General features: G+C 38.5%; 1 protein-coding gene across 1 annotated transcript in view; it reads right to left on the bottom strand.

Moving 5' to 3' along the window:
- Positions 1-27,009, bottom strand: part of GSAP (gamma-secretase activating protein) — a 149,747-nt gene that overhangs the window by 61,899 nt on the left and 60,839 nt on the right. The window contains exons 5-15 of the mRNA XM_010848190.1: positions 26,353-26,429; positions 24,545-24,601; positions 22,568-22,637; positions 22,218-22,271; positions 18,078-18,166; positions 13,351-13,420; positions 11,838-11,887; positions 8,575-8,679; positions 8,292-8,351; positions 6,945-6,988; positions 5,733-5,818 (exon numbers count right to left, since the gene is read on the bottom strand). Of these exons, the coding sequence (XP_010846492.1) occupies positions 5,733-5,818; positions 6,945-6,988; positions 8,292-8,351; positions 8,575-8,679; positions 11,838-11,887; positions 13,351-13,420; positions 18,078-18,166; positions 22,218-22,271; positions 22,568-22,637; positions 24,545-24,601; positions 26,353-26,429 (762 nt within the window). The remainder of the gene's footprint in view (positions 1-5,732; positions 5,819-6,944; positions 6,989-8,291; positions 8,352-8,574; positions 8,680-11,837; positions 11,888-13,350; positions 13,421-18,077; positions 18,167-22,217; positions 22,272-22,567; positions 22,638-24,544; positions 24,602-26,352; positions 26,430-27,009) is intronic.

Consider the following 27,009-nt stretch of genomic DNA (forward strand, 5'->3'; position numbering starts at 1 on the left):
TTATGACCAACCTAGATAGCATATTAAAAAGCAGAGACATTACTTTGTCAACAAAGGTCCATCTACTCAAGGCTATGGTTTTTCCAGTAGTCATGTATGGATGTGAGAGTTGGACTATATAGAAAGCTGAGTGCCGAAGAATTGATGCTTTTGAACTGTGGTGTTGGAGAAGACTCTTGAGAGTCCCTTGGACTGCAAGGAGATCCAACCAGTCCATCCTAAAGGAGATCAGTCCTGGGTGTTCAATGGAAGGACTGATGTTGAAGCTGAAACTCCAATACTTTGGCCAACTGATGTGAAGAGCTGACTCATTTGAAAAGACCCTGATGTTGGGAAGATTGAGAGCAGAAGGAGAAGGGGACAACAGAGGATGAGATGGTTGGATGGCATCACCCACTCAATGGACATGGGTTTGGGTAGACTCTAGCACGTCTGGATAGGGACTCCAGGCGTCCCTATCCAGGTGATGGATAGGGACGCCTGGCATGCTGTGGTTCATGGGGTCACAAAGAGTCTGACACGACTGAGCGACTGAACTGACTGACCCACTTCAGTATTCTGGCCTGGAAAATTCCATGGACGGTATAGTCCATGGGCTCGCAAAGCATCGGACGCAACTGAGCAACTCAGATAGGGTGTGCAGTCTTTCGTTCAATGCTTTAGAAAATCCCTGATTCACCCTCCTATTGTTAAAAATGTATTAGAAAAAACTATAGGAACTCATAGTCCTAATATATCAGTGGTCTGACATTAACAGAGCACTTTTGCCCACCACTAACTCTTATGATCAGCCTCATCATCAAGATTTTAACTTTTAAATCTCTGAAAGGTAGCAGATTTCATTTCTGAGGGCAGGAAAATTCAGGGCCAAGATGCTTTCAAGAACGTAAGAAGTGATAGTGAAAGGACAAAGTACTCTCAATGACCAATATGGAACAACTAAAAAACAAATGTTATTACAGCATCAGCATGAATGTAATAGTTGAAATAAGTAGAGTTTGTAAAAGGTCCTGAGTCTATTGGCATTTCTTTCATGAACCATATTTTCTGTTCTCCACACTAGTGGAAAACTAAGCTCCTTATTATAGAGGGAGCCATATAGGGATTAGACTATTTGCGCCTTTCTCCATTTGCTGAACTAGGTATTTGTTTTAATCACAAAGTTCCAAAAGCTGTTTTTGAAAAGTAATTTGGGAAATACATGAACTGACAACTTATGAGTTGAAAATAAAAAGGGTGCTTCTCTTGGTTTATTTCATCTTAAATCTGAAAGCACCTCATTTGAAACAGGCTTATTTTTTTTATTTCAAAGCTGACTGTGAAAAGCAAGGCTCCTAGACATTACTGAGAAAGGAAAAACAGGCTCTTTCACATCTTTTGCAAAATTGACCTAACATTTCTTAAGATATGTCATAGATAGCCTATTTATAAACTACTACTATTTGTGAGAAATTCCTATGGGAATAAAATAAAACAGAATAAAATCTTTACAGAATAAAAGCCTAAAATGATTATTTATATCTAACAAATTTAAAGTAAGTAGCAGGGAAGAACCAACTCTGGGGGCACCCACATGAGCTCTGGATCTCATTACATCTCACCTTCTAAGCAAATTCACTCTATTACTTATTTCTCTCTGCTGTATATTGTCATCTTTTCTTTTCCATTAAATATCCTATAAGCATTCAAACATACTGCAGTCTCTACCATCTCAAAAAATAATACCCCCACAATTCCACTTCCCCATCCAGCTGCTGCCTCTCTTATGCATGTACATGTTGCTATAATTTTTCAATTCTCACATGAGATTTCACCCAGCACAATCAAGATTTTACCTCAATCACCCAGCACAAACCACACACAGTAACTTCCATGCAGCCATACCCAATGGGCTCCATTTCTCACCACCTACTAAGTCACTCTTGTTTATGAAACCCCCTCGGCTCTTGGCTGCTAAAACATCTCACTTGGTTTCCCTCTTCTCTCCCCATACTCTTTCCTTTGTCTTTGGATGTTCCACATAAGCTTTGTATATTTATATCCAGATCTAATTGCTAAACCTCCTCCCTTTTTTGACCCTTTACTCGTGTGAGATGAGTGCAACTGTACAATAGTTCGAGCATTCTTTGGCATTGTCTTTCTTTGGAATTAGAATGAAAACTGACCTTTTCTAGTCCTGTGGCCACCGCTGAGTTTTCCAAATTTGCTGGCATATTGAGTGCAGCACTTTCACAGCATCATCTTTTAGGATTTGAAATAGCTCAACTGGAATTTCATCACCTCCTCTAGCTTTGTTTATAGTGATGCTTCCTAAGGCCTGCATGACTTCACATTCCAGGATGTCTGGTTCCAGGTGAGTGATCACACCATCATGATTATCAGGGTCGTGAAGATCTTTTTTGTACAGTTCTGTGTATTCTTGCCACTTCTTCTTAATATCTTTTGCTTCTGTTAGGTCCATACCATTGCTGTCCTTTATTGTGCCCACCTTTGCATGAAATGTTCCCTTGGTATCTCTAATTTTCTTGAAGAGATCTCTAGTCTTTCCCATTCTGTTGTTTTCCTCTATTTCTTTGCATTGATCGCTGAGGAAGGCTTTCTTATCTCTCCTTGCTATTCTTTGGAACTCTGCATTCAAATGGGTATATCTTTCCTTTTCTCCTTTGCCTTTTGCTTCTCTTCTTTTCACAGCTATTTGTAAGGTCTCCTCAGAGAACCATTTTGCCTTTTTGCATTTCTTTTTCTTGAGGATGGTCTTGATCCCTGCCTCCTGTACAATGTCATGAACCTCCATCCACAGTTCTTCAGGCACTCTATCAGATCTAATCCCTTGAATCTATTTGTCACTTCCACTGTATAATCATAGGGATTTGATTTAGGTCATACCTGAATGGTCTAGTGGTTTTTGCTACTTTCTTCAATATAAGTCTGAATTTTGCAATAAGGAGTTCATGATCTGAGTCACAGTCAGCTCCCAGTCTTGTTTTTGCTTACTGTATAGAGCTTCTCCAACTTCGGCTGTAAAGAATATAATCAATCTGATTTCGGTATTGACCATCTGGTGATGTCCATGTGTAGAGTCTTCTCTTGTGTTTTCTCTTGGGATTTCCTGATGGCTCAGTTGGTAAAGAATCCGCCTGCAATGCGGGAGACATGGGTTCGATCCCTGGGTTGGGAAGATACCCTGGAGAAGGGAAAGGCTATCCACTCCAGTATTCTGGCCTGGAGAATTCCATGGACTCACAAGAGACTGACCCAGACTTGCCCGTGAGTATCCAGGAGTCTCTGGCAGAGGTGTGGGTCAGCTGTGGCCTGCTGCAGGGTTGGGGGCACTGAGTGCAGCAGTGTGTGCATGGGACCTTTTGAAGGAGGTCGCCATTATCTTTGTTACCTCCACCATAGTTTGGCCTCAGGCCAAATAACAGAGAGGGAACACAGCCCCGCCCACTGACAGAAAATTGGATTAAAGATTTGCTGAGTATGGCTCTGCCCATCAAAACAAGACCCAGTTTCCACCTCACTCAGTCTCTCCCATCAGGAAGCTTACATAAGCCTCTTATCCTTCTCCATCAGAGGGCAGACAGACTGAAAACCACAATCACAGAAAACTAACCAATCTGATCACATGGACCACAGCCTTGTCTAAGTCAAAAAAACTATGAGCTACCCAAGTGCTACCCAAGACGGAGGGGTCATGGTGGAGAGTTCTGACAAAACGTGGTCCACTGGAGAAGGGAATGGTAAACCACTTTAATATTCTTGCCTTGAGAACCCCATGAACAGTATGAAAAGGCAGAAAGATAGGAGACTGAAAGATGAACTCCTCAGGTCGGTAGGTGCCCAATATGCCACTGGAGATCAGTGGAGAAATAACTCCAGAAAGAAGAGACGGAGCCAAAGCAAAAACAACACACAGTTGTGGATGTGACTGGTGATGTAAGTAAAGTCCGAAGCTATAAAGAGCAATATTGCATAGGAACCTGGAATGTTAGGTCCATGAATCAAGGCAAATTGGAAGTGGTCAAACAGGGGATGGCAGGAGTGAACATCGACATTTTAGGAATCAGTGAACTAAAATGGACTGGAATGGGTGAATTTAACTCAGATGACCATTGTATCTACCACTGTGGGCAAGAATCCCTCAGAAGAAATTGAGTTGCCTTCACAGTCAACAAAAGAGTCTGAAATGCAGTACTTGGATGCAATCTCAAGAACAACAGAATGATCTCTGCCATTTCCAAGGCAAACCATTCAATATCACAGTAATCCAAGTCTATGCACTGACCAGTAATGCTGAAGCAGCTGAAGCTAAATGGTTCTATGAAGACCTACAAGACCTTCTAGAACTAACACCCAAGAAAAATGTCCTTTTCATTATAGGGGACTGGAATGCAAAAGTAGGAAGTCAAGATACACCTGGAATAACAGGCAAATTTGGCCTTGCAGAATGAAGCAGGGCAAAGGCTAATGGAGCTTTGCCAAGAGAACACACTGGTCATAGCAAACACCCTCTTCCAACAACATAAGAGAAGCCACCCTCATCTCTTGCTAAAATCCTCCCATGGTCTGCGAGGCCCTCCATGACCTGGGCCCTGCCTACCTCTTCAGATCTCTCTACCAATACTTTTCCTATTGCTCACTCTACTGCAACTAGTCACCCTGTTCTTAGCTCACATACATCCTTCAAGTATCAAGGGAAATATTATTTCCTGCCCTAAATTCCCCAAGACTGGTTTATAGAGGGACTTGTAGGCTTGAAGGAGATCCGAAATGGAGAGAAAACTATGGGCTGCATTTTGAAAAAGTGAGGTGGAAAAGGAAGCAATTTTCAGGACTAAGAATGCATTGGCTGAGGCAGAACATACTTGTACATATTTGAACATACTATAACAGTATCTTCTATTAAACCTCCACTATATGCTCTCATGGCTCCCTATAATTCTCATTCATAAAATGTACTATGATTCTATTCAAATATTTTGTGTGCACTTAATGTTCAACATCTGTACTAAGTAGTAACTTTCTATTAATGCTCATAAGTGATAGATCAATGAATACCACATAATATGGCTTTAAATGAATGTAATTTTAGTCCAAGCACTACTTAACTCTAATAGTAACTGTCCACTCAAGTTGGAGTATTAAATATGGCTATTAGATTTAGTTATTAGAGTTGATTACTTAGATGATTATTAACGTTAATGAGCAGTTTTTTATGAGATTCATTGACTGTAATCATACTCCTCTCCTCTCATTTTCAGGCATTATTTTTCCCCTTCCCTATTTTTTCTATCTATAATAAACAGGTCTTAAGAGATGGAATACTGTACCCTCATAACTTGTATGTGGAGATTTGATTGTCAGCTCAGTAGGTTATAGCATGGCTCTGAAAGTAGCGAATCACATTGGTTTAGAACTTCAACATCAGTAAGCCAGACACAAAAAGTATGTTATTTCTTTACCATGAAGCAGGTGAGAAAATGTAGCTTGATTAAATATGAACCCATCCCCTCTACTAGAGAAATAATACAAAGAAAAACTTTTAGAACAATAGCTGGACTGTGGCTTCTTTTATACAGACAGCAAATATATAAAATTACAGTGGAGAAATTAATTTGGTATGTAAATACCCACATAATCACTTATGTTCAGGATCCATATAGCTGAACAACGCCTAAATATATGGAACTCAAGTAAAATTAAGTAAATTGACAAATACAACCCGGTTCTACCTGTATGGTTGGTAAAAACACATAAGGTCAGGTGTTCGGATAATTCCTCTTTGTCTTGAAGATCACTATATCCAAAGTTGACAAGTCTAAGAACATAAAGGATAGGAATTTACAAATAAGTTCCCTCATAAAAGATGTGAGTAACCACTATAATTTATCCACATGTCTTGAGAAATTTAAGTAGACAACATGTCTTTTTGTTAAAATAAATAATTAAAATAATAATTTTTCAATCCTTAGTCCAGGAAGATCCCATACACTGCAGACAGCAACTAAGCCCATGTGCCACAAATACTGAGCTTCTGGTCTAGAGCCCAGGAACCCCGACTCCTGAGCCCTCGTGCCACAACCACTGAAGCCTTCATGCCCCAGAGTCCGTGCTCCACAAGAGAAGCCACCATAATGAGAAGCTACTAGAGAGTAGTTCCCGCTTGCCACAACTAGAGGAAAGCCCACACAGCAATGAAGACCCAACACAGCCAAAAAATAAATAAATAGAATTATTTTTTAAAAAACAGTAATTTTTAAAAATACATGGTACATAAATGGCAATAGGGAAAAGGATACACAATATTTCAACTTTTGTCTAATTTTAAAATAATGTTGATGCTACATTTCAAAATAAACAGAACTGAATATTCATATATGATAAAGCTAGTGAAATGTAGCATTTTGCAATTATCATTAATTCAGGAAGACTTTCATTTCTTCTGTGCACTTATGGCTTTAAGTCTATTTTTTCAAAAGTATCTCCTGTTTTTACTAAATGTAAAATAGTCTGGGGGAAAAAAAAAAGCAATAGACTCAGCTGAGCTATAAGTGGATTGACCTGAGACATCCTCTTTCATGGCAACAAGAAAAGGGTTCTGATGCTTCATTCTAAACATAGAGCTCTCTGACTCTGACTCTGAATCTTTTTATTGAATTACAGAGCACTTCCACATATCAAAAAAAAATGAAGATGCCCTGTAGAAATAAATGGCTAAGAAAATCAATATGATTGCCTTTACATGGAAAAACCCTGTGTTCATACTTGATAACACTGCTTACATTCCCTATAGAAACAGAAACAGAAAAGATGACAAACACTCCCTCACATAAACAGAACATCAAATTATCCTTTTAGCAGTATATCACAGATTATGTTTAAATATAATCATTCTGTCCAGAAGTGTCTATAAAAATAATAATAATAATTTAGGAGTAACCTACTTGAATCCTGAGTCACTTAATGATATATCCAAGGGTGCTTCAAACTGTCAAAAAATCAGGTGATAATAAAGCAAAAGATGACATTAGTTAAGTGATAGTTCTGGAAATCAGAGCAAACCTGACGACACTGTGCTTACATAATGATGAAGAGCTCCTAACGAGCATTATCTTTAGAGGTTATTTCACAAATCTACATAGAGAAAGTCCACTGGGAATATTCTGGAGTCTACATAAATCACAAGCTTGATGTATATTTACCAATCATAAATATACATCAAGATTTTGCTTCAGATTTGACTACTGTAGATGGGCTGTGTAATAAGTCAATTGGAAGGAGTAGGCTTTTATAGGACACAGATGATTGTGTAGGAAATGGTATCTTTAGAAAAAGAATGAGTGTGAGTCCAAAAAAGGGGGGGGTGGGCAGGAGGAGTAAATGAAATTCTTATAATGGTATGATGTCAAACTGCATTAGATAGCAATATTAATCCTAGCCAGGAAAAATAATGTTCTGTCCATCACAGATAAAGATACTTATGACTCCTCACTACAATGATACTTCTCACTATACTCCAAATACTTTTCCAGGAGTGATTCTAGATTTTTACTAATTAAACTATATCCTCTCATCGACTTTAGACTCAATCCACCATCCTCACACATCCTTTTGGGTCAAATGACGTGTAATCACGTACTGCTGACCACACCTACCACATACTGCTGCTGCTGCTGCTAAGTCACTTCAGTCGTGTCCGACGACCCCATAGACAGCAGCCCACCAGGCTCCCCTGTCCCTGGGAGTCTCCAGGCAAGAATACTGGAGTGGGTTGCAATATACTACCTTCTAATAAATACTACCTCCTACAAACCCTCATTCTTAACCACGTTTCTTTATTGTGAAGCATTCAGTTAGCAGAAGTTCCCTGTGTGTGCTCTTCTAATCACCTATATTAACTGCATCTACTATAAGGCCGAAGCTTTGAGTTGACAGAAACTATATTACTTGCTCATACAAGCTATTAATACATGATCGAGAATGCTAAAATGATAACTTTATGATAACTTTCATTAAAAAGGAGTAATGGTTAGTATAAGGGTTTCCCTTGTGGCTCAGCTGATAAAGAATCCACCTGCAATGCGGGAGACCTGGGTTCGATCCCTGGGTTGGGAAGATCCCCTGGAGATCTTCCAGGGAAAGGCTACCCACTCCAATATTCTGGCCTGGAGAATGCCATGGACTGTGTAGCCCACAGGGTCATAGAGTCGGGTGTGACTGAGCGACTTTCACACAAATCACAAAATGGGTATAAAATTTCACCATATAGCCCAGTCATTTTCCAGACATACCATTAAGTTAAAGTGCTCTTCAGCATAAAACTGGATGCATTTTAAGACACTCCTTGATTTCTAAAAGAGAAAACAGAGTAAGTAACAAAGGGGGAAAAAAAAAACACTAGAGAGAGAGAAAAGGAAGCAACAAAAAAGCAAACAGTAATGAAAATCTTCATTATTTGTAATAAACTTTGACTGCTCTCATCAATGAAAATGAAATAACTAATAAATTACAATAATGATAATGTCAAAATTAAAACACTCCCATAAAAAAGAGAGCCAGTGGACTAGTTTTTACCTTCAGATCAATATAGTATAATCTCTGCTCTGACATATCCCACTGAGCCCAAACAAAATCTTCGGCTATTCTCTCTCTTGGGAGATGGCCAGAATTTTTAATTACCTAAGGAGGCAAAGAGATTTTAGAAATAAATAACTATTTTAAAGGAGAACATATTTGGGTTTCATAGTTATTTTGAATATTCTATCTTTATAGTACATGTAAATATTTCCACAGTTAATTTTTAGTTGCCACCTACCTCCAACACATACACATGGAAACTCTTTCCAAAAAAAGATTTAAGGTATCATTTCATTACTTGCTCTTCACAACACTCTGCAATAAACTATTTTATTCTTGTTCTTAGTTAGACAGATAGGCTGGGGCTGTTGAAGCCAAGGCCACACCTATCACAAATCAACAGGTAGGCAAATAGAAGATTCAAAGCTTCCTGTTTTGGACATAACACACTCAAGTATCTGCAGTCTAGAGGGCTTTACTACCAAAGGTCGACTGTGAGGACAAGGGAATACTCAAGCCTAGGAGAGGGGAGTACTGGGCAACAATTCTAGATCTGCCATAAACACTTCATGTGGCTTTGGTCATAGTTCTTACCTGTCCACCTTCTACAATGAGTATGATGATACTGCCCATTTCTCAGCAATACTTAATTATTCATCCTTTAAGATCCAGCTGAAGCATTGCCTCCTGTACAAAGCCCAATTTCACCTCCTAATATGAAGGCAAAGCTCCCCATCTCTGTATTTCTGTCACTTTGGCATGCTTCTATCACATTTATACTTTAATTAATGCTATAAGTCTACTCCAATGATTATGCACTCTTCTACAGCACCTTTATATTTTCAGTGACTTGACTGTTTCTAGTAAGTAGTAGTACTCAAGAAATACTTGTCAACTAAAGGGAAAGGAAATAAGGTATGCAAGGGTAAATTGAAAGAAATGCTAAATGTAATACAAGGAATTCAGAGTTCATTTTCCTCAAAATGCTCAACAAGCAAAAGCTATACTGGAACAGGTAAGTAAAGAATGAAGACAAGTTGATGTAAGAGAATAAGGAAAAAAAGGGATGGACCTTTTTTTGATGGTCCGATGGACCATCAGAATGGTCCATATTTGTACCTAAACCCTCTCTAATCTCAAACAGGATTTCTCCCCTGAGGCTAAATTGGAACTCAAGGGAGGCACAGGGCAAGCAGAATCATACACCTCTATTTCTGTTTGCCTGGTTCCATCACATTTGCTGGAAAAAGATCTAAGGGTACTTATCTGACTCTTAACTTTGGGAAACCCATCTTGTTTCCATCTGATGGCAACCAAGGTTCATATAGCAGTTCTTTCCTCTCCAGAGTTACCTCACCTGTGTGAGTCCACATTGTTGTGTTTCCTGAAAATGCTGGGATAAATATAATACCATCACTTTTATATAGGGATGTTAGGGTTGTTATAGGGGTTATAGGTTGTTATAGGTTGTTATAGGGATGTTAGCAGTGCCTCACAGAAGGGCACACGTGGATGAAGGTGTGCTGGGGCTGTATCATCTTGGCCAGGAGAATCTTTCCTGGGCTTCTGACAAGTGCCTCCTGGCCTCACTCTCCCAGCAATGTCTCTCACGACTCCCAACCCCTCTTCTCACCAGCAGTCCTCTGTCCATTCCCAGTTCCTGACTCCAATCTGTTTATTTAACTATCTCCAAATCCTCACTGATGGTTTTGGGATTTCGCACCTTGGTCGTTCCTCTCTGGCCTGACCATTTCCAACCACTGGCCTTATCTTTGCCCTCCCATCCATCTGGGGCCCAGAGCTTTAGTCACACACTTTCTCGTCATTTCCCAGCCAGGCGTCTTGATTTGAGGCTTTCGATCATAGATACACAATTAACAAATGCCATTTCTCATTTCAATTTTGTTCACAGAATTTAAAATTAAAATCAGAGAAAGAGTATTCTGATGTAGACCATTTAAATATTGAAGGAAATCATTTTAATATCAGTAACATCACAAAAACTGTCAAGAAAAAAGACAACCTAGCAAAAATATACACAAGAATATAACTAAACAATTTTCAGAAAAACAAATTCACACACCCAATAAGTGTAGAAAATGTTCAAACTCAACAATACTAAAGGAAATACAAACTCAAATAATAATGTTCAGCTCAGTTCAGTTCAGTCGCTCAGTAACAAACCCATCAAACTGGATTTTTTAAAAAGGGAAACACATCTATTATTGGTATGGATACAGGGAAAGGGTACTTTTATATTTTGCTTGCAAAACTAAATTGTTACAAGTCTTCTGGAAAGTAATCTGGCAAAATGTGTTGAAGTTTATTAAATGCATATAACCATCAACCCACTTATCCATCCCTGAGGGTTTAACTCAAAGAAACATGTGTACCAAACATGTAAAGTTAAAAACATTTGAAACGATTTGTAATGTAAACAAATAAAAGGGGGGAAAAGGCAATCAAGTGAATATACATCCACGGAAGAATGGTGACAAAATTGTGTACATCTATGCCAGGGACCGTCTGCATTTCTGAAGACAATGCACTAAGCTACTCTAGGTTGCTCGGCAGTAATTCCACAAAGTTCAATAAGGAAAGAGTGAATAATAAACAAACCTCTGGGTGTATCAGGGTGGGGATGTGAGACACAGAGGTATGGAGAAAAGTATGAAAAGATACACAATACACATGGTTGTGAACAAAAGTTAGAGGTGAAGAGTCAAGGGGGATGTGGAAAACAAGCAAAAAAGAAAAGAAAACTGAACTATATAGAACCTCAGTATATATGCTATGATCTCATTTATTATATGCATGCTTATGTATACAAATTAAGAGAAATCGTATCTCTGTTTAGAAACCTACAGGGATACCCCTGATATGTTAAGCAAAAGCAAAGGCAGAAAATTAATATCTATACTATGAATCTATTTTAGTAAAAGCAACTGAATCCCAGTATCTGTGCATCGAACCCTGGGCGAGGTACAAAGCATGGAAGCATCACTCAAGGCTGTCATCAGTTATCTCAGGAGACTGATCGTGGTGGGGTGGGGGGTGGGGGTGGGCGATGAGATAGATATGAAGGAGATAATCAACTCCTTTATATATCTTGTATTATTTCACATGTTATAACAACCAATCTATAACTTGACACCAAATAAAGTAGAATGTTTCCATAACATTAATACATCCTTAATAGTCTAGAAATGCTACTCTTTATGGGAAAAAACTCTGAAGCAAAAGGAATTTCAAATATTTACCACTCTATTTCCATCTTCTTGGACAACTTGGATATGAAATTGTTCAATATCTTTTAAAAAAAGAAAACAAAGACAGCTTAACCTTCATGAAAAATATGAGTACTTTTTTTCACCCAACAGTTGTGAACTTTTTTTTAATATATAAAAGCAAAGCAGATTAAACAATTGGCTGAAAAATAGTACTATCACAGATGGCAATCTCACAAGAAAGGTTCAAAACAACAACCCACCTTTCTCCACCCTCCCTTTACAGTCTGTGTCAAGTCCAGCATTTACTCTGCTTCTCAATACCAACAACACATGAAGCATTTAACTCTGCTACTCCCCTGGGTTAGCTGAACAAATGTTTCCCTCCCCAATACCATCAGTCTTATATAGGGCTCATTTGGCAGGGTTTATCTTCAATTTCCAAATACCAAATACCTCTTTATATGAAAACATCATATAGAAAACTCATTATGCCAGATATTAGGGGGAGGTTATTTTTATAGGGGTCATTAACAGAACACTATAAACACTTTATTGATGTATAGATGGACCATTTTTCTCAGTAAGCAGTTTACATTGAGCCATATGTATCTTCTGTTGGTTCTAGTTACAAAAATGTGAAATACATAATTGGGCAAGAGTATTGGAGAGGGCAATGGCAACTCACTCCAGTACTCTTGCCTGGAAAATCCCATAGACAGAGGAGCCTGGTAGGCTGAAGTCCATGGGGTTGCGAAGAGTCAGATACAACTGAGCGACTTCACTTTCACTTTTCACTTTCATGCACTGGAGAAGGAAATGGCAACCCACTCCAGTGTTCTTGCCTGGAGAATCCCAGGGACGGGGGAGCCTTGTGGGCTGCCGTCTATGGGGTCACACAGAGTTGGAAACGACTGATGCGACTTAGCAGCAGTAGCAGCATAGGAAGTGAACACAAACCAAATCTTCAGTCTTGTCCCTCCAATTACAAACCAGCTGCTTCACCTCATAACAAGAAAGACGGCTTCCTATATAAGATGCACCAGTGAATTTTGTCCTTTCTCTATCCCTCCTTCTACTTGAAATCATCATTAAAGGATGTCCCAATCTTATCTCCCTCTACCTGAATTTGACCAAGTCACTATGTATCCTCGAGTTCTGCCATGGATTTCTTCTAGCTTCTAATACCGTTCCCTCTGTCCATCCGAGCCTCTCTCCTTACTTTATAGTTTCAACTGTGACAGACATCCTAAAGAAGGATGGGCTACAGAAGACAAAAATGACTGTTCTACAAACATTCTACCATGTGCCAAACTGGAAATCCATATTTGCAGAAGCCCATCACATATGGAGACAGAGCCCAAGAGAACAACAAATGAGGCAGAGAGAAAGTCCTTCCACAGGAGTCCTAGGTCTCCAATGGACATCAAAGTCAGTGGACTTTTGGATTGACGAGTGGACAGTTAGAAGCTTCCTCACATTCTGTGCTTCACTAGGAGACATGCTGTTCATGAAGTCCCTATAGAAAACCTAAAGATATACTTACATTTCTCTTCTGAAAGCAGTAACAGATGATTCTTTGGTTGAGGGCAACTTTCAACATGTGGGTAGAGGAACTGTAAAAAAGAAATTAAAGTCATAAGCAACTACCTTGCTTACACGATTATTTCAAAAGCTATGTTCAATTACTGTACTACTACATACCATAGAAGGGAATGAGAACCGCAAAATAGTTTAGGAAAATCACATTCATACACATACACTATAGATGGAAGCAAGGGAGGAAAAGGAACACTTTCAGGAGCTTGGTTTTGCAGGTGGGGATTGATGGCAGGTCCAACACAATTCCTTTAAACAGTAAGGCTAAATTGTAAGCCATTCCTAGGGATGGTGCTTTTTATTTGGAATATGTAATTCTGAAGTCAATCAAAAACAATATCAATAAACAACATTTGAACAGAAAGTTCCATTTCACAAGCACCAAAAAAGAGTGATCGATAACAATTTCTTATGCAGCTAAACCTAGTGTTTAATTTGAGACCCAAGTAAACAAACTCTCCACGACAACTTCCAAAGTCCCACATCCGAGAGACAAAGCACAACAGAACCAGGGACTTTCCAGGAAAGGACAGTGAGTCACAGTGTGGCATGTGGTGGAGGGTTTACCTCAAAGTATTCAACGACTGCCACTGGAAGAAAAGGCCTGATCCAGCCCTTCCTCCTCCTCTGTGCCTGCCCTTATTTGTCAGCCCACAGGACAAAGCGGGCAGCCAGAAACACAGGCCTGACACCATCAGCTGTGATACTGAGGGGAACCTGGCCATGGGATGACTCCAGTGACTTAAGTCCTTCATCATTATAAGAGTAACTATAAATCTGAAGTTTCACTTTGTAATATGAAAGACAGCTCACTAGGTCCACTGGCTAATTTTGGGTTTTCTCTCCAAACTTGAAAGCATAATAAAAGAACAGAACTTTTCAAGTCCCTGTTTTACAGCCTACAGCCTTTCTAAAGACTAGGGAAATTTCTGACAAAATATATTACACGGTATCCTAACTTTTCATAATGCCAAATTAGAATAGATCTCGTCAACTTTTAAAAAGATTTATCTTTTTTTTTTTTTGGCCACACTGCCACATACAGGATCTTAGTTATCCAACCAGGAATTGTAGCTGTGCCCCTTGCAGTGGAAGCTTGGCGTTTTAACCACTGGATCACCAGTGAAGTCCCTAGAATCGGTTAACTTTTAAAACTGCTTGTAGTCATTTCCCTTTGAGAAAAGCAAAGCATTAACTCTATACCATTCTTCACAGCAGGGCTTCCCCAATGGCTCAGAGGCAGGAGACCCAGGTTTGATCCCTGGGTAGGGAAGATCTTCTGGAGGAGGAAATGGCAACTCACTCCAGTATTCTTGCCTGGGAAAAAGCCCATGGGCAGAGGAGCCTTGCGGGCTATAGGCCACGGGATAGCAAAGAGTCAAACACGACTGAGCAAATAAGCACACACACATACACGCATTCTTCACTGCAATTAACTCAAAACTGTAAAATAGAAAGCAATGCAAAATTCAGCTATGAGAAGAATATAGAACTTATATCTGCTGATTTGTGAAACTGTGTACACCAAAAAGGATACTTTGTGTACTGGAGTTGCGGAGAAGCAATGATGAGTTTTCACACAGATAATGGAAGAGCAAATACCCAATGCCTCAAAATAAGGAGAAACTACAGATTTGGTCTTCCCTGGGTCTCCGGAGGTGACCAGGGCCTGCTGGCTTAGGGCTGTGACCTAAACTGATGATCAGTTCTAAACCTTTGCCTGGTCTCTGTGAGGCAATCACGATTTTAAAAGTTCCATTCAGGTGGTTGTTTTTCTTTCGAATTTGAGGCAACCCTGGAGCAAGGCCCACAAGTGAGAATATACATAAGGCAGGCTTCAGACAGAGATCTACAAAAGCATGCAACGATTTTGGAGATTTTGTTTTGTTTGTTTTGTGAGTAGGAATCTATATAGACTATACTGCTGCTGCTGCTGCTAAGTCGCTTCAGTCATGTCCTACTCCGTGCAACCCCATAGACGGCAGCCCACCAGGCTTCCCCGTCCTTGGGATTCTCCAGGCAAGAGCACTGGAGGCATTCTTCAGGCAATGGCACTAGGTTGCCATTTCCTTCTCCAATGCATGAAAGTGAAAAATGAAAGTGAAGTCGCTCAGTCATGTCTGACTCTAGCGACCCTATGGACTGCAGCCTACCAGGCTCCTCTGTCCATGGGATTCTCCAGGCAAAAGTACTGGAGTGGGGTGCCATTGCCTTCTCCGATATAGACTATATTAGGAAAATAATTATTTTTGTAAATATTGAGCTAGATTATGATCATTAATATTCATTGATGGAAGGTCATACTATAGGCATGTGGACGGGGTCAGTGTGTAATTATCCAATGAACTATCTGGAAGGTACAATCATGCTGGTGGGGAACTCTACAAGGGTCCCAGACTGAGATCCGGACTCCGCTCACTACTGTCCTGAAGAAGTTTCTTCACGAAGGCTGCACAGGTAGAGGGAAAATGTACTACTGGAAATCATCATGGGTGTTTTGGAAAGAAAAAGGAAATAGATCACAGGGTAAGACCAAATTTTGTGGACAATGAATGGTGTTTCTCTAAAGGAGAGCAGAATGGAGAGAGGGTGAAAGTGGGGATTTGCCATGGGTGGAGGCTTGGAGGAGTTTATTTCTTCAGAGGCCTGAGCATGAGAGCATGGAGCAGGGCTTGAAACTGGATGGACCAAGATGAGTGTGGGTCTACTTCACATGGATGGGGGTGCAATCATGCACCTTGCATTTTTAATTTTTTTAATTAAGATAAAATGCACATAACAACATTCACTATTCACAGTTTTCACTATTAATAATACAATTTAGTATCTTTAAAATATATTCAGAGTGTTATGCAACTGTATATTTGTAAAACCTTTTTCCTTCCTACACTCTGATTACCCATCCTTCAATAACATCATCATTGCCTACACAGCCCTGGATAAAAACGGTAAAGAAACCAAAAGAACATGCCAGAAAAGGGAAGTGTCCCACAGTCACCCCTGCACTGAGGACAGTGTAAATAAACAGAGTGGATTCCTGGGGGAGGGAATGTAGCTTAGAAGTTCCAGGCCAGGCCCTGTCTGGCAGCAAGCAGCGGCCCGGAGAGAAGCCAGGAGTGGTGGTGAAATGCACAGCCGGAAGGACTGGCTGACAGTGGCCAACCAGGCACATGAGAGACAGGCCGTTCTCCCAACACATACTGCCAGAGGGAGACCCAAGGTCAGAGGCTGAGGATAGGTAGGGTAGGGGGAGGCTACACGAGGTAATTGTTCATGCAACCCAGCAGGAACAAGGGTAATCGATTCTTGTTCTCAGTGATAGTTACCTTCCATCTGTGCCGGCATCAGTGCTTAATCGTTTTCAATTCTTTTTTGACTCCATGGACTGTAGTTCGCTAGGCTCCTCTGTCCATGGGATTCTCCAGGCAAGAATACTGGAGTGGGTAGCCATGCCCTTCTCCAGGGGATCTTCCCAACCCAGGGATCAAGCCCGACTCTCCTGCATTGCAGGCAGATTCTTTACTTTCTAAGCTACCGTGGAAGCCCTATGTTCCATAAGGTCACCACAAACACTGAACTCTGAACCACTGTTCCCAAGGGAAATAGTGATACAGGCTCCTATGAGCCTCTAGCTACAATATTTTTGTCAACAAAATAAAACAAAACTTGGTCTAATGTGTGTCCCTTTTTAAAGACATTGTGGGACTTCCCTGGTGGTCCAGCGGCTATGACTCCGCACTCCCACTGTAGGGGGACCAGGTTTGATCCCTGGTCAGGGAACCAGGTCCCACATGTCGCAACTAAGAGTGTGCACGCTAAAAAGATTCCGTATGCTGCATCAATGATCAAAAGATTTGGCGTGCCACAACTAAAGATACTGTTGATTCGTTAGCAGTGAACTCAGTCAGCTGCACTATAATGCCTAAATGAAGTTTATCTAATGAACACACATATTTTCTCTGTAAAGTATATAGCAGCCTTTTTGCACTTAGAAACATGAAACACTACTTCAGCAATACACTTGGAGGACATTTTAAACATGAAATCAACTGCCAAAGAGTGAAAAACATGGCATTAAGTTGACTATGAAAACAATGTTTGTTTATAGTCTGAGAACTGACTCTGAAAGGCAGGGTCACCTTGTTCTACCTCAGCTGGGAACATGTACATTGGGTGACAAATTTTCACGTGTCTACCAATGACTGATTTGGGGGTTGCAAATGAATTTTAGTGGGTAGCAGAATTTGCAAATTCTATGTGCAAGCAATGAGGATTGACTATAAATAAGTCTATTTGTGTTATACACACAGTGCTTCTGCATCAGTGCGTGGAGTTGAGAAATTCAGGGATTAATTATGTCATTTAAACACAGGCATTTAACCTGTCAACTCTATGAAACATTAGATAAGCCATTTTCAAAGTTCCTTTCAATGTGTTTTGATATTCAATATTTTATCATGTAAAAACATCTATTATATCAAACAACCATGATGTAATAGAGACAGAGAGCTAGGTTTGAATTTTGATTTCCATGTTTGTGAGGGAAGAGGTGTTCATTCCAGCCATACCCATTCACTGGATTATTCTGAGGATTAAATGTGATAATGTGTATGAAAACACTTTTAACACCACTATCTCTAGGTTTCATGCCTTTTGATTAAAGAGATCACTTACCTGTACCCAAATATAGCTATCCACTGCTTTTAGAACCTTCACATTGTTAATGGGGTGGATCTCGACCAACAAAGTTAAACACTTTGATCCTATAAAGTAAAGGATGCTTTTAATAGTAGCAAAGCCCAGAATATTACACATTACTCTTCCACATAGGCCTGAACTTTGGAAATGTAAAATGCATTACTTACTGTATTAGTTACTCCACAAACAAAAGCAGTTAGCTTAAAATTGAGACTTCTTAAAACCACAAATAAAAAAAAAAAAAACGCAAATAGATACAGAAAACATCATAAAGGAGGAGTCAATGTACATGGAGTGAGAAACACGTTCCCACCCATTTCTCAGCTATTTTTACCATCACTTCACAGGCCCTCTCAGCTTTTAAGTCTAAATAAATACATCTCAGTTCAGTGTCACTACAATTCTGTAGCACAATGGCAAATACTGTTTGTGTAGGAAAATATAAATATTTCTGATGAATGAATGTGTTAGGGTTGACAGCAACTAGCACAGGGACTGGGCTTCCCTCAGGAAGGCTGGAGCTGCATGGATAAAGACTCACTTATTTCCTTAGTGTCACATCTGAGCAAATGTCGTTAAAGATAGTAATTAGGAGGAAGTTTTGGACACAGGCTAGAATGGGGTTACCACAGATATTCAAAGTTAGACCAAGAGTTTCCCTCCTCAGAAAAGGAGTTGCCTTATATTTGAGTTCTTATAACAGCTCTAATATTCTCATGTACTTCCTCAATGACTTGACTTTGAGTAATCATTTACAATTTGGGGATGGTACAGCAGCCTGGAATTGAATCAATGCCAGTTTTCACTATTTAAGAAAACAACCTAACAGTATTGCTTTATGTCAAGAAAAAAAAAATGTAAAGAATATAAAATATTTTCTGGGATATTGCCTCACATTTTCAAGAATTGGATATTTCTATTAAAATACCTTTTAGAGTTTACTGAAAGCAAAACAGTGAGTGAGTTATTATATGGGGTCACAAATACACAACAACAAAATAAAATCAAAAGCAAATGTTGTTTGGTCGATGGGTACTTAGAATTAAAATTCCAGGGACAGGTCATTCACGATTTAAAAGGGCTATATACTTCTAATAACTGAGACAAGGTAAAGTGAGATGCCTAGGGAGTCTGCTTGATGGCTCAAAAAAATGGCTCTAAGAATAAGAAATATTGATGTCAAAGATACTTGTGAAGAAAAAGAGACTGTGAAATGTGGGAATGACAAAAAAAAAAAGCAATTTTCCTTATTGTCTTAAGTATATATAACTAATTTAATACAGTAAATAGTACAAGTTGATGTTTGACTATTTCATCTCTTGCCCAAAAAGTTTATAGATTCCAACTAGGGGAAAAATCTTTTTAGGGGGCAGGCGGGGGAATATTCTCATTGGAAAAATAACAAATCACCTATATTCAGCTTTTTTGTCAATGAATCTGTTCCCAGATGAGATTATCAGCTAATTTCACTTACCTTTAAAATGCAAGGCTTATCAAGGGCAGGGCAAAATTCATCTTCCTACACTAATTTTTCATTTCTTTAGGGCAGCTCGGATGCTTAATATAAGTAGCTTAATGAAAAGAGTAATTGGACAAACAGAAATGTCTCTCGATAACATACCATGTGCTTTCATAGTGTAACGGGAAGCACTCTGGAATAGGATACTAGAGATATCAATTCTAGTTTAAAATCTGTCGCTAACCTGATATTTATACTTCAATAAATCACGAAGCTTTCCTAGGCCTTGGTGCTTTGTTTTTAGTTTATTTTTGCTTTTTTTTTTTTTGGCCATACTGAGTGCAGCTTGCAGGATCTTAGTTTCCCAACCAGGGAATGAACTCGGGCCCCAGCAGTGAAAGAGCCAAGTCCTAACCACTGGACTGCCAGGGAATTGCCAGTGTTTTGTTATTTAAAAAATAAAGTGAAGAACTACAGAATCAGATTATTTCTACAATCACTTTTAGCCCTAAAATCCACAGTGATTCCATTACGTGCTTAAAGTTGTCTTAACAATTCAGAGAATCCAGGTATCAATGGAGCCTGGGAGTACATCACTGAAAGGCAAGACAGACCCGGCAGGACACCAAAGCTGTAGGGAGTAGAGCAGCAGGCCCAAAAGGGACAGCTGGATGGACCTCAAGGTGTTATGCTAAGTGAAGTAAGTCATACTAAGAGTGAAATAATGCCATTTGCAGCAACATGGATGGACCTAATGAAGTTAAGTCAGAGAAAGACAAATATCAAGATATCGTTTATACATGGAATCTAAAAAAACAAACTTTACTAAAGGGGAAAGGGTTAGGGAAGGATAAATTAGGAGTTGGGATTAACAGATACGCACTACTATATATAAAATAGATAACAAGTTCTTAGTGTTGAGCACAGGGAACTATATTCAATACCTTGTAATAAACCATAATAGAAAAGAATCTGAAAAAAAAAATACATATGTGTGTAACTGAATCACTTTTCTGTACACCAGAAACTAACACAATATAGTAAATCAACTAAAATAAAAGACAAATACCATATGATCTCTTTTATATGTGGAATCTAAAAACCAAATCAAACCAAAACCAAAACCAGGTTTATAGATACAGAGAACAGATCGGTGGTTGCAGGAGGCAGAGGGTAGGAGGTAAGGGGAGAAATGAGTGAATATTTTTGCTTTGTTTAAACTGAATTTAAATTAAAAAAAGAAAAAAAGCACAAGGATAGGCATGGCACAGGGAGGGTGAAGAATGAGAAAAAGAAAGAACCTGGTCTGATGCAGGTAAAGGTACATATTGCGAAATAGTGAAAAGCTTGGAAGAATTCAGTCAAGTCTGGTTGTTTAGAAGCTCTGGTTATTAGAACTTTGCAATTAAAGCAGCTCCATGGAGCATCTGCAGCATTTAACTGACCACAAAGGCTCCTGGGGTCCTGGAGCAGCAGTGGGGCCCACGACACTGCCCACAGGGACCTGCTATGCCTTAGGGAAAATGTCATACCCCAGGAAGGGTGAGAGGGGCAGCTGGGCCTGGCTTCCTGCGTAAAACCATTTCCCAAATGAAACAAGTTTGCATGGCCTCGGTCAAGAAGAGAAGCACTGCTGACAAAAATTTTGTCATAAAGTTTGTAGACCAAGGAACTCTATCTTGCTTATATGAGATACATTATAGTCTGTCTCATTTGCAATGGAAAAATCTCATGATAAGCAACAGTGTTAACACCTTGAGGCAAACTACATTTTATAATCAATAGCTTATCAAGTTATTCACAAACAAAAAATCAGCCTTCAGCAAAAGGCAAAATATTTACATAATATTTGTTCAAAAGACTAATCATTAAAACAGATCCTATAGTACTTTCTGGTCACATAATTTCTGAAATTGTAGCTGAACAAAAGACCTCCTAAGGGCTTCCATGATCTGTCTGCAACTCACGTTCATTTACTGCTAGCCTTATTTCTCACCACTCTGCCCTTGTTCACTCCAGTCCAGCCTCACTGACCTCACTATCCTGGAACAGCCAGGGAGTCTACCAAGCACTCTGGCCTCAGGGCCTTCATGCTGGCTGTTCCTTCTGCCAGAAATGCGCTTCCCCATGCTGCCGCTGCTTAGTTGCTTCAGTGGTGTCTGACTCTGACCCTATGGACTGCAGCCTGCCAGGCTCCTCTGTCCATGGGATTCTCTAGGCAAGAGTAGGTTGCCATACCCTCCTCCAGGGGATCTTCCTGACCCAGGGATCAAACCTGGGTCTCTTGCATTGCATAGATGCATGCTTGCTGCCCCCCTCCTTTCAGGTCTCTGTTTAAAAACTCCTAGGATCATCCCTCAAACTATCTGGGCTCAAATACTAACCTCTTCCCGACCTTTGGTACCAGCTTCTTTCTGCCTGTAGCACCTATTTAGTCTGCAGGTGCTAACTGCCTTTTTTTAATATTTCTGTTATTCACTGTTATATTATTTTCTGTACTTTCTTGTTTACTTGGAAAAAATGCAAAGAACATGCCTGACATGACCTTTGCCTTTGTATTCTGAGATAAAGCTATTTGTAAATATGCTTGCAGTTTGACTTAGTAGTTCAATAAATCTTCATCTATCAACAAGTACTAAAAAGTATAATTTCATTACCTGGTTGAAGCTCATTACTCCTTCCTTCTTTAGCAGCTTGAACTAAACTTGTAGCTAATGGAAAAAGAAAAAAAAAAATCCATCAGCAAATAATCTATGCAGTGGCTTGTTAAAGTTTACCAGATAATACCCAGAATCAGTGAGGGCTCAAAGGATCTGTCAGTGGATGATCAAAGTAAAATACAAAGCACCCTTTATTGTAGGTAGACTCTACAGATTCTTTATTTCAAATCTTATCTCGAAAGTACATCTTTTCCCAGAATAATCAACTATTGTAAAAATTCAATACTTTGAAACTCAAAAAATATAGCTTAGTTCTCGACTTGTAGCAATAAAAGAGTTCAACTTACCCAGCAAAGTTTTCTCCTTGTTGACTGAGCAACTGACAACTTGCAAATCTTTCTCAAATGTATAGAGATGCTATTAAAACAGAAGTATTTTTTAATTTGGAGTTTCATGTTAAATAACAATTTTATGAATGCAAATCCCCACTCAGCTCTTTAGCAAGTATCACTGTGGCAAGCATTTTATTAAAGGACCACCAATGAACCAGTTTATCTATACTGAGAAGTTTCAAATTATTTTTTAAGAAAAAAGTTTGCTATTGTAGGCCATGTTTGGCACTGAAATTTAACCAGGAGACAACACAGTGTAGTGGTTAAAAGCACAGACCTTGAAGTCAAGCTAGACCCAGGCTCAAATCCTAATTCTGTCACTTGCTAGCTGTGTGACTTTGGATGAATTACTCAACCATTTTATCCTCCCATCAGCAAAATAGGAATCATGTTACTACCTATCTTGGGAGATTCTTAGAAGTGCTAAGTTAAATAATCCATGTGAGAATACTTACTACAATGTCTGCCACACATAATAAGCACTCAAGGGCGAGCAATTAGGATTATGAAGGCAAGTTAGCATTTTAATCAAATTACATAACTATGACATCATTAACTATGCCTAAGAGACTGTCACAAGTGCATCTCCTAAAGGATGCCCATATTTAGAACACTGGCAAAGTAATCTGCTATTTTTATTTAACCTGTATTTTATTTTCTTACTGTTTAAATGTTGCAAGATTCTATTTCCTGGAATATCAAAGAAAATTAAAATGGTCATGCAGAAGGAGGATGTGAGATGCAGACTGAGGAAATGGAGACAATCACAGTTATATTAAGCAAACTCTCTTAAAACATATTCAGGGTATAAGGAAAGATAGAATCTTAGACTTCAGGAGAGAATAAGTTAAGAGAAACAGTGACTAGCAGAACTATTACGAAGGTAAATAGTACTTGCAGACTAACAAAGCACTGAAAACATACTAGAATGCAATGGCCAAAAGTTGATAAAAATAAGTCAGGAAAAGTAAACTTGAGTTAATAAGATAGCTCTGAATTCATGTGACAAATTATGGTTTCCTTTATTCTTGCTCTGAGGGATTCTTATTTATAAGTAAGAAGAGGCATGAATGTATATACTTAATTGTAACTGCTTCATCCTTTTAATTATGTAATAGCACACATAGTCTAATAAGTGTTTAAAACATGCAAACACTACCAAACAAAAAGTCTAAGTTCTCCATTATATTCACCCTATCCCAAACCCTTTTGAAAAAGAAACATTTTGTAATTTACTCTGTAGTCTTTCAGATCATTCAAAATGAGTTTTTAATATATTTACACACATATATATTATGTTATTTTCTTGCAAGTTTTTTATAAAACATAAATGGAATGCATTATCCTGGCAACTTGCTTTTTCATGTAATAGTGTGTTTTGGAATGACTGTGACAGTGTACATTTATAGACTTCTCAGTCTCTTAATATTTACAAATTATTTTTATATAGACACAAAGGGACCTCCTCCCACTTGCCTCAAGAATAAGACAAGCCTGTCACATTAACCAATGTCTTATGTGAGCTGTCTGAGGAAAGATTAAGAAAAAGAGGCTGGTTCTACAACTGGATCTTTGAGAAGTAATGAGAAGAAAATCAGTGAAGTTCTGCAGAAGCAGAACTCAGAGGTCATTCTGACATTCTAAGCTTCTGGGAAACACACATCCTAGGGAGGCCACTGGACTTCCTACATTCCTACAGAATACTGGATAATTGGTTTGAACCTGTTCAGCTTAAATCTCAAAGGACTAAAAGACTACAGTTGACATTTGGTCCAGGAGTCCTCACATGTTTTTTTTTTTTTTTTAAAGATAGTACAAAAGGACAAGAGAAGGAAGACAAAGAAATATAAAATAAATTTGTATCTTAAAAAAAGGAAAACCAAAGGCAGTAAAGTAACTGAAAACTAATGTATAATTTATGGTGATTTTTACCTCATTTTGTTTGGTTTGGTAATCATACAATCCAAAGAAGACATTTCCCTTATTGTCCTGAAAAGAAAAAATTAACTAGATGTTTATTAAAGGTCATTGTTTAGGAATTTACTAGTTTTAAAAGATATCTGCAATAATTCAACCAGTATTAGCAATAAGCACTCTAAAGGTAGCCTGCTGTGCATGTCAGAGAAGGACTGAACACGTTTCCGATGGCAACACAGGTTAAGTGGTGAAAGGGAACCATGAACACACAGCTCAGTGAGTTTGAGGGAGCCTGTCTACAGGACACAGCATAGTGAAGGAGCAAATCTTTTTCTACTTTCATTTATTTCTGTAAAAGAATATGAACGATGGATACTGAAAGTAGGTAGAATAAGTCCATGATAGTCTTAGAAGTAAAACTTCTTTGCAAATAGATGGCAAAACAATGGAAAACAGGGACAGATTTTATTTTCTTGGGCTCCAAAATCACTGTGAATGGTGACTGCAGCCATGAAATAAAAAGATGCTTGCTCCTTGGAAGAAAAGCTATAACAACTCAAGACAGTGTATTAAAAAGCAGAGACATTACTTTGCTGACAAAGGTCTGTACAGTCAAACCTATGGTTTTTCCAGTTGTCATGTACAGATGTGAGAGCTGGACAATAATAAAGGCTGAGCACCAAAGAATTGATGCCTTCAAACTGTGGTGTTGGAGAAGACTCTTGAGAGCCCCTTGGACTGAAAGGAGATCAAAACCAGTCAATCCTAAAAGAAATCAACCCTGAATATTCATTGGGAAGACTGATGTTGAAGCTGAAGCTCCAATACTCTGGCCACCTGATGAGAAGAACTGACTTATTAGAAAAGACCCTGATGCTGGGAAAGACTGAAGGCAGGAAGAGAAGGGGATGGCAGAGGATGAGATGGTTGGATGGCATTACCAACTCAATGGACATGAGTTTGAGCAAACTCTGGGAGATGGCAAAAGACAGGGAAGCTTGGCAAAGAGTCAGACATGACTAAGCAACTGAACAACAACCAAAAACTTCATGAATCATAGAATTCCTTGAATGTAGCATCCTCATGGATACAACTTAAAATAACTTCTTTAAGCAAATAAAGTACAGTAATACAACTTGCAAAGCAAACTGGCCACCAATTATTCTTTCATGTTTCACTATTACAGTAAAATTATCCACGAAGTTAAATTTTCTTTCCTTAGAACAGTTAACATTGAAAACACACTGTTAAATAATAATGCCTCAAAACCCTGAGTATACAGAAATCCAAACAGATAATGTACAGTAATAATATTTAATGTTTTCTCAAAGATAAAAACTTAACATATTGATTAAGTTTAAATATCTCTTACTTGGCATTTTTCCTCTAGAGGATGAAACTGTTCATTTATTCAAAACCTTTGAGCACTGTATCAGACATTGGGTATAGTTTTATTTTATTTAAAAAAGAAAAAATATTACATAAGACTGAATTTCAATTACCCTATTCAATCTCACAAAATAAAAAAAAAGTCATATGTTAACGATTAAATGCCAACAAGTCTTATTCACTATACCTTCTAAAGATAAGGCATAAAAGTCTGTTGAAAAAAATATATATATATAAATGGTTAAAGAGTAAATTTTATGTTAAGTATATGTGTGTGTGCTTAGCTGCTCTTTGTGTTCAATGCTTTGTGATCCCATGAATGCTTTGCTCCTTTATCCATGGAGATTCTCCAGGCAAGAATACTGGAGTGGGTTGTCATACCCTCCTCGTGTTATGTATATTCTACCTCAATTTAAAAAAGAATATAGACTTACCTTATAGGTATAAATAATATTTCTGTTTCGTTCAACATTTAGTACACGTAAGCACTCATAATTGTTTTCTAAAACACCTAAAACAGAAATAATCACAAGTTAATATCTAGAAGGAAATGTTTAAAAACATATCTAACAATGGTGAATGGAATTGTTTCCTTAATTTCTCTTTCTATTTTCTCATTATTAGTGTATAGGAATGCAAGGGGTTTCTGTGTGTTGATTTTATATCCTGCAACTTTACTATATTCATTGATTAGCTCTAGTAATTTTATGGTGGAGTCTTTAGGGTTTTCTATGTAGAGGATCATGTCATCTGCAAACAGTGAGAGTTTGACTTCTTTTCCAATTTGGATTCCATTCACCATTGCAACGAAAAGAATAAAATACTTAAGAATATATCTACCTAAAGAAACTAAAGACCTATATATGGAAAACTATAAAACACTGATGAAAGAAATCAAAGAGGACACTAATAGATGGAGAAATATACCATGTCCATGGATCGGAAGAATCAATATAGTGAAAATGAGTATACTACCCAAAACAATCTATAGATTCAATGCAATCCTTATCAAGCTACCAACGGTATTTTTCACAGAGCTAGAACAAATAATTTCACAATTTGTATGGAAATACAAAAAACCTCGAATAGCC

Source organism: Bison bison, unplaced genomic scaffold (genome assembly GCF_000754665.1).
Source record: "Bison bison bison isolate TAMUID 2011002044 unplaced genomic scaffold, Bison_UMD1.0 scf7180017864260, whole genome shotgun sequence".
NCBI classification, from domain to species: Eukaryota; Metazoa; Chordata; class Mammalia; order Artiodactyla; family Bovidae; genus Bison; species Bison bison.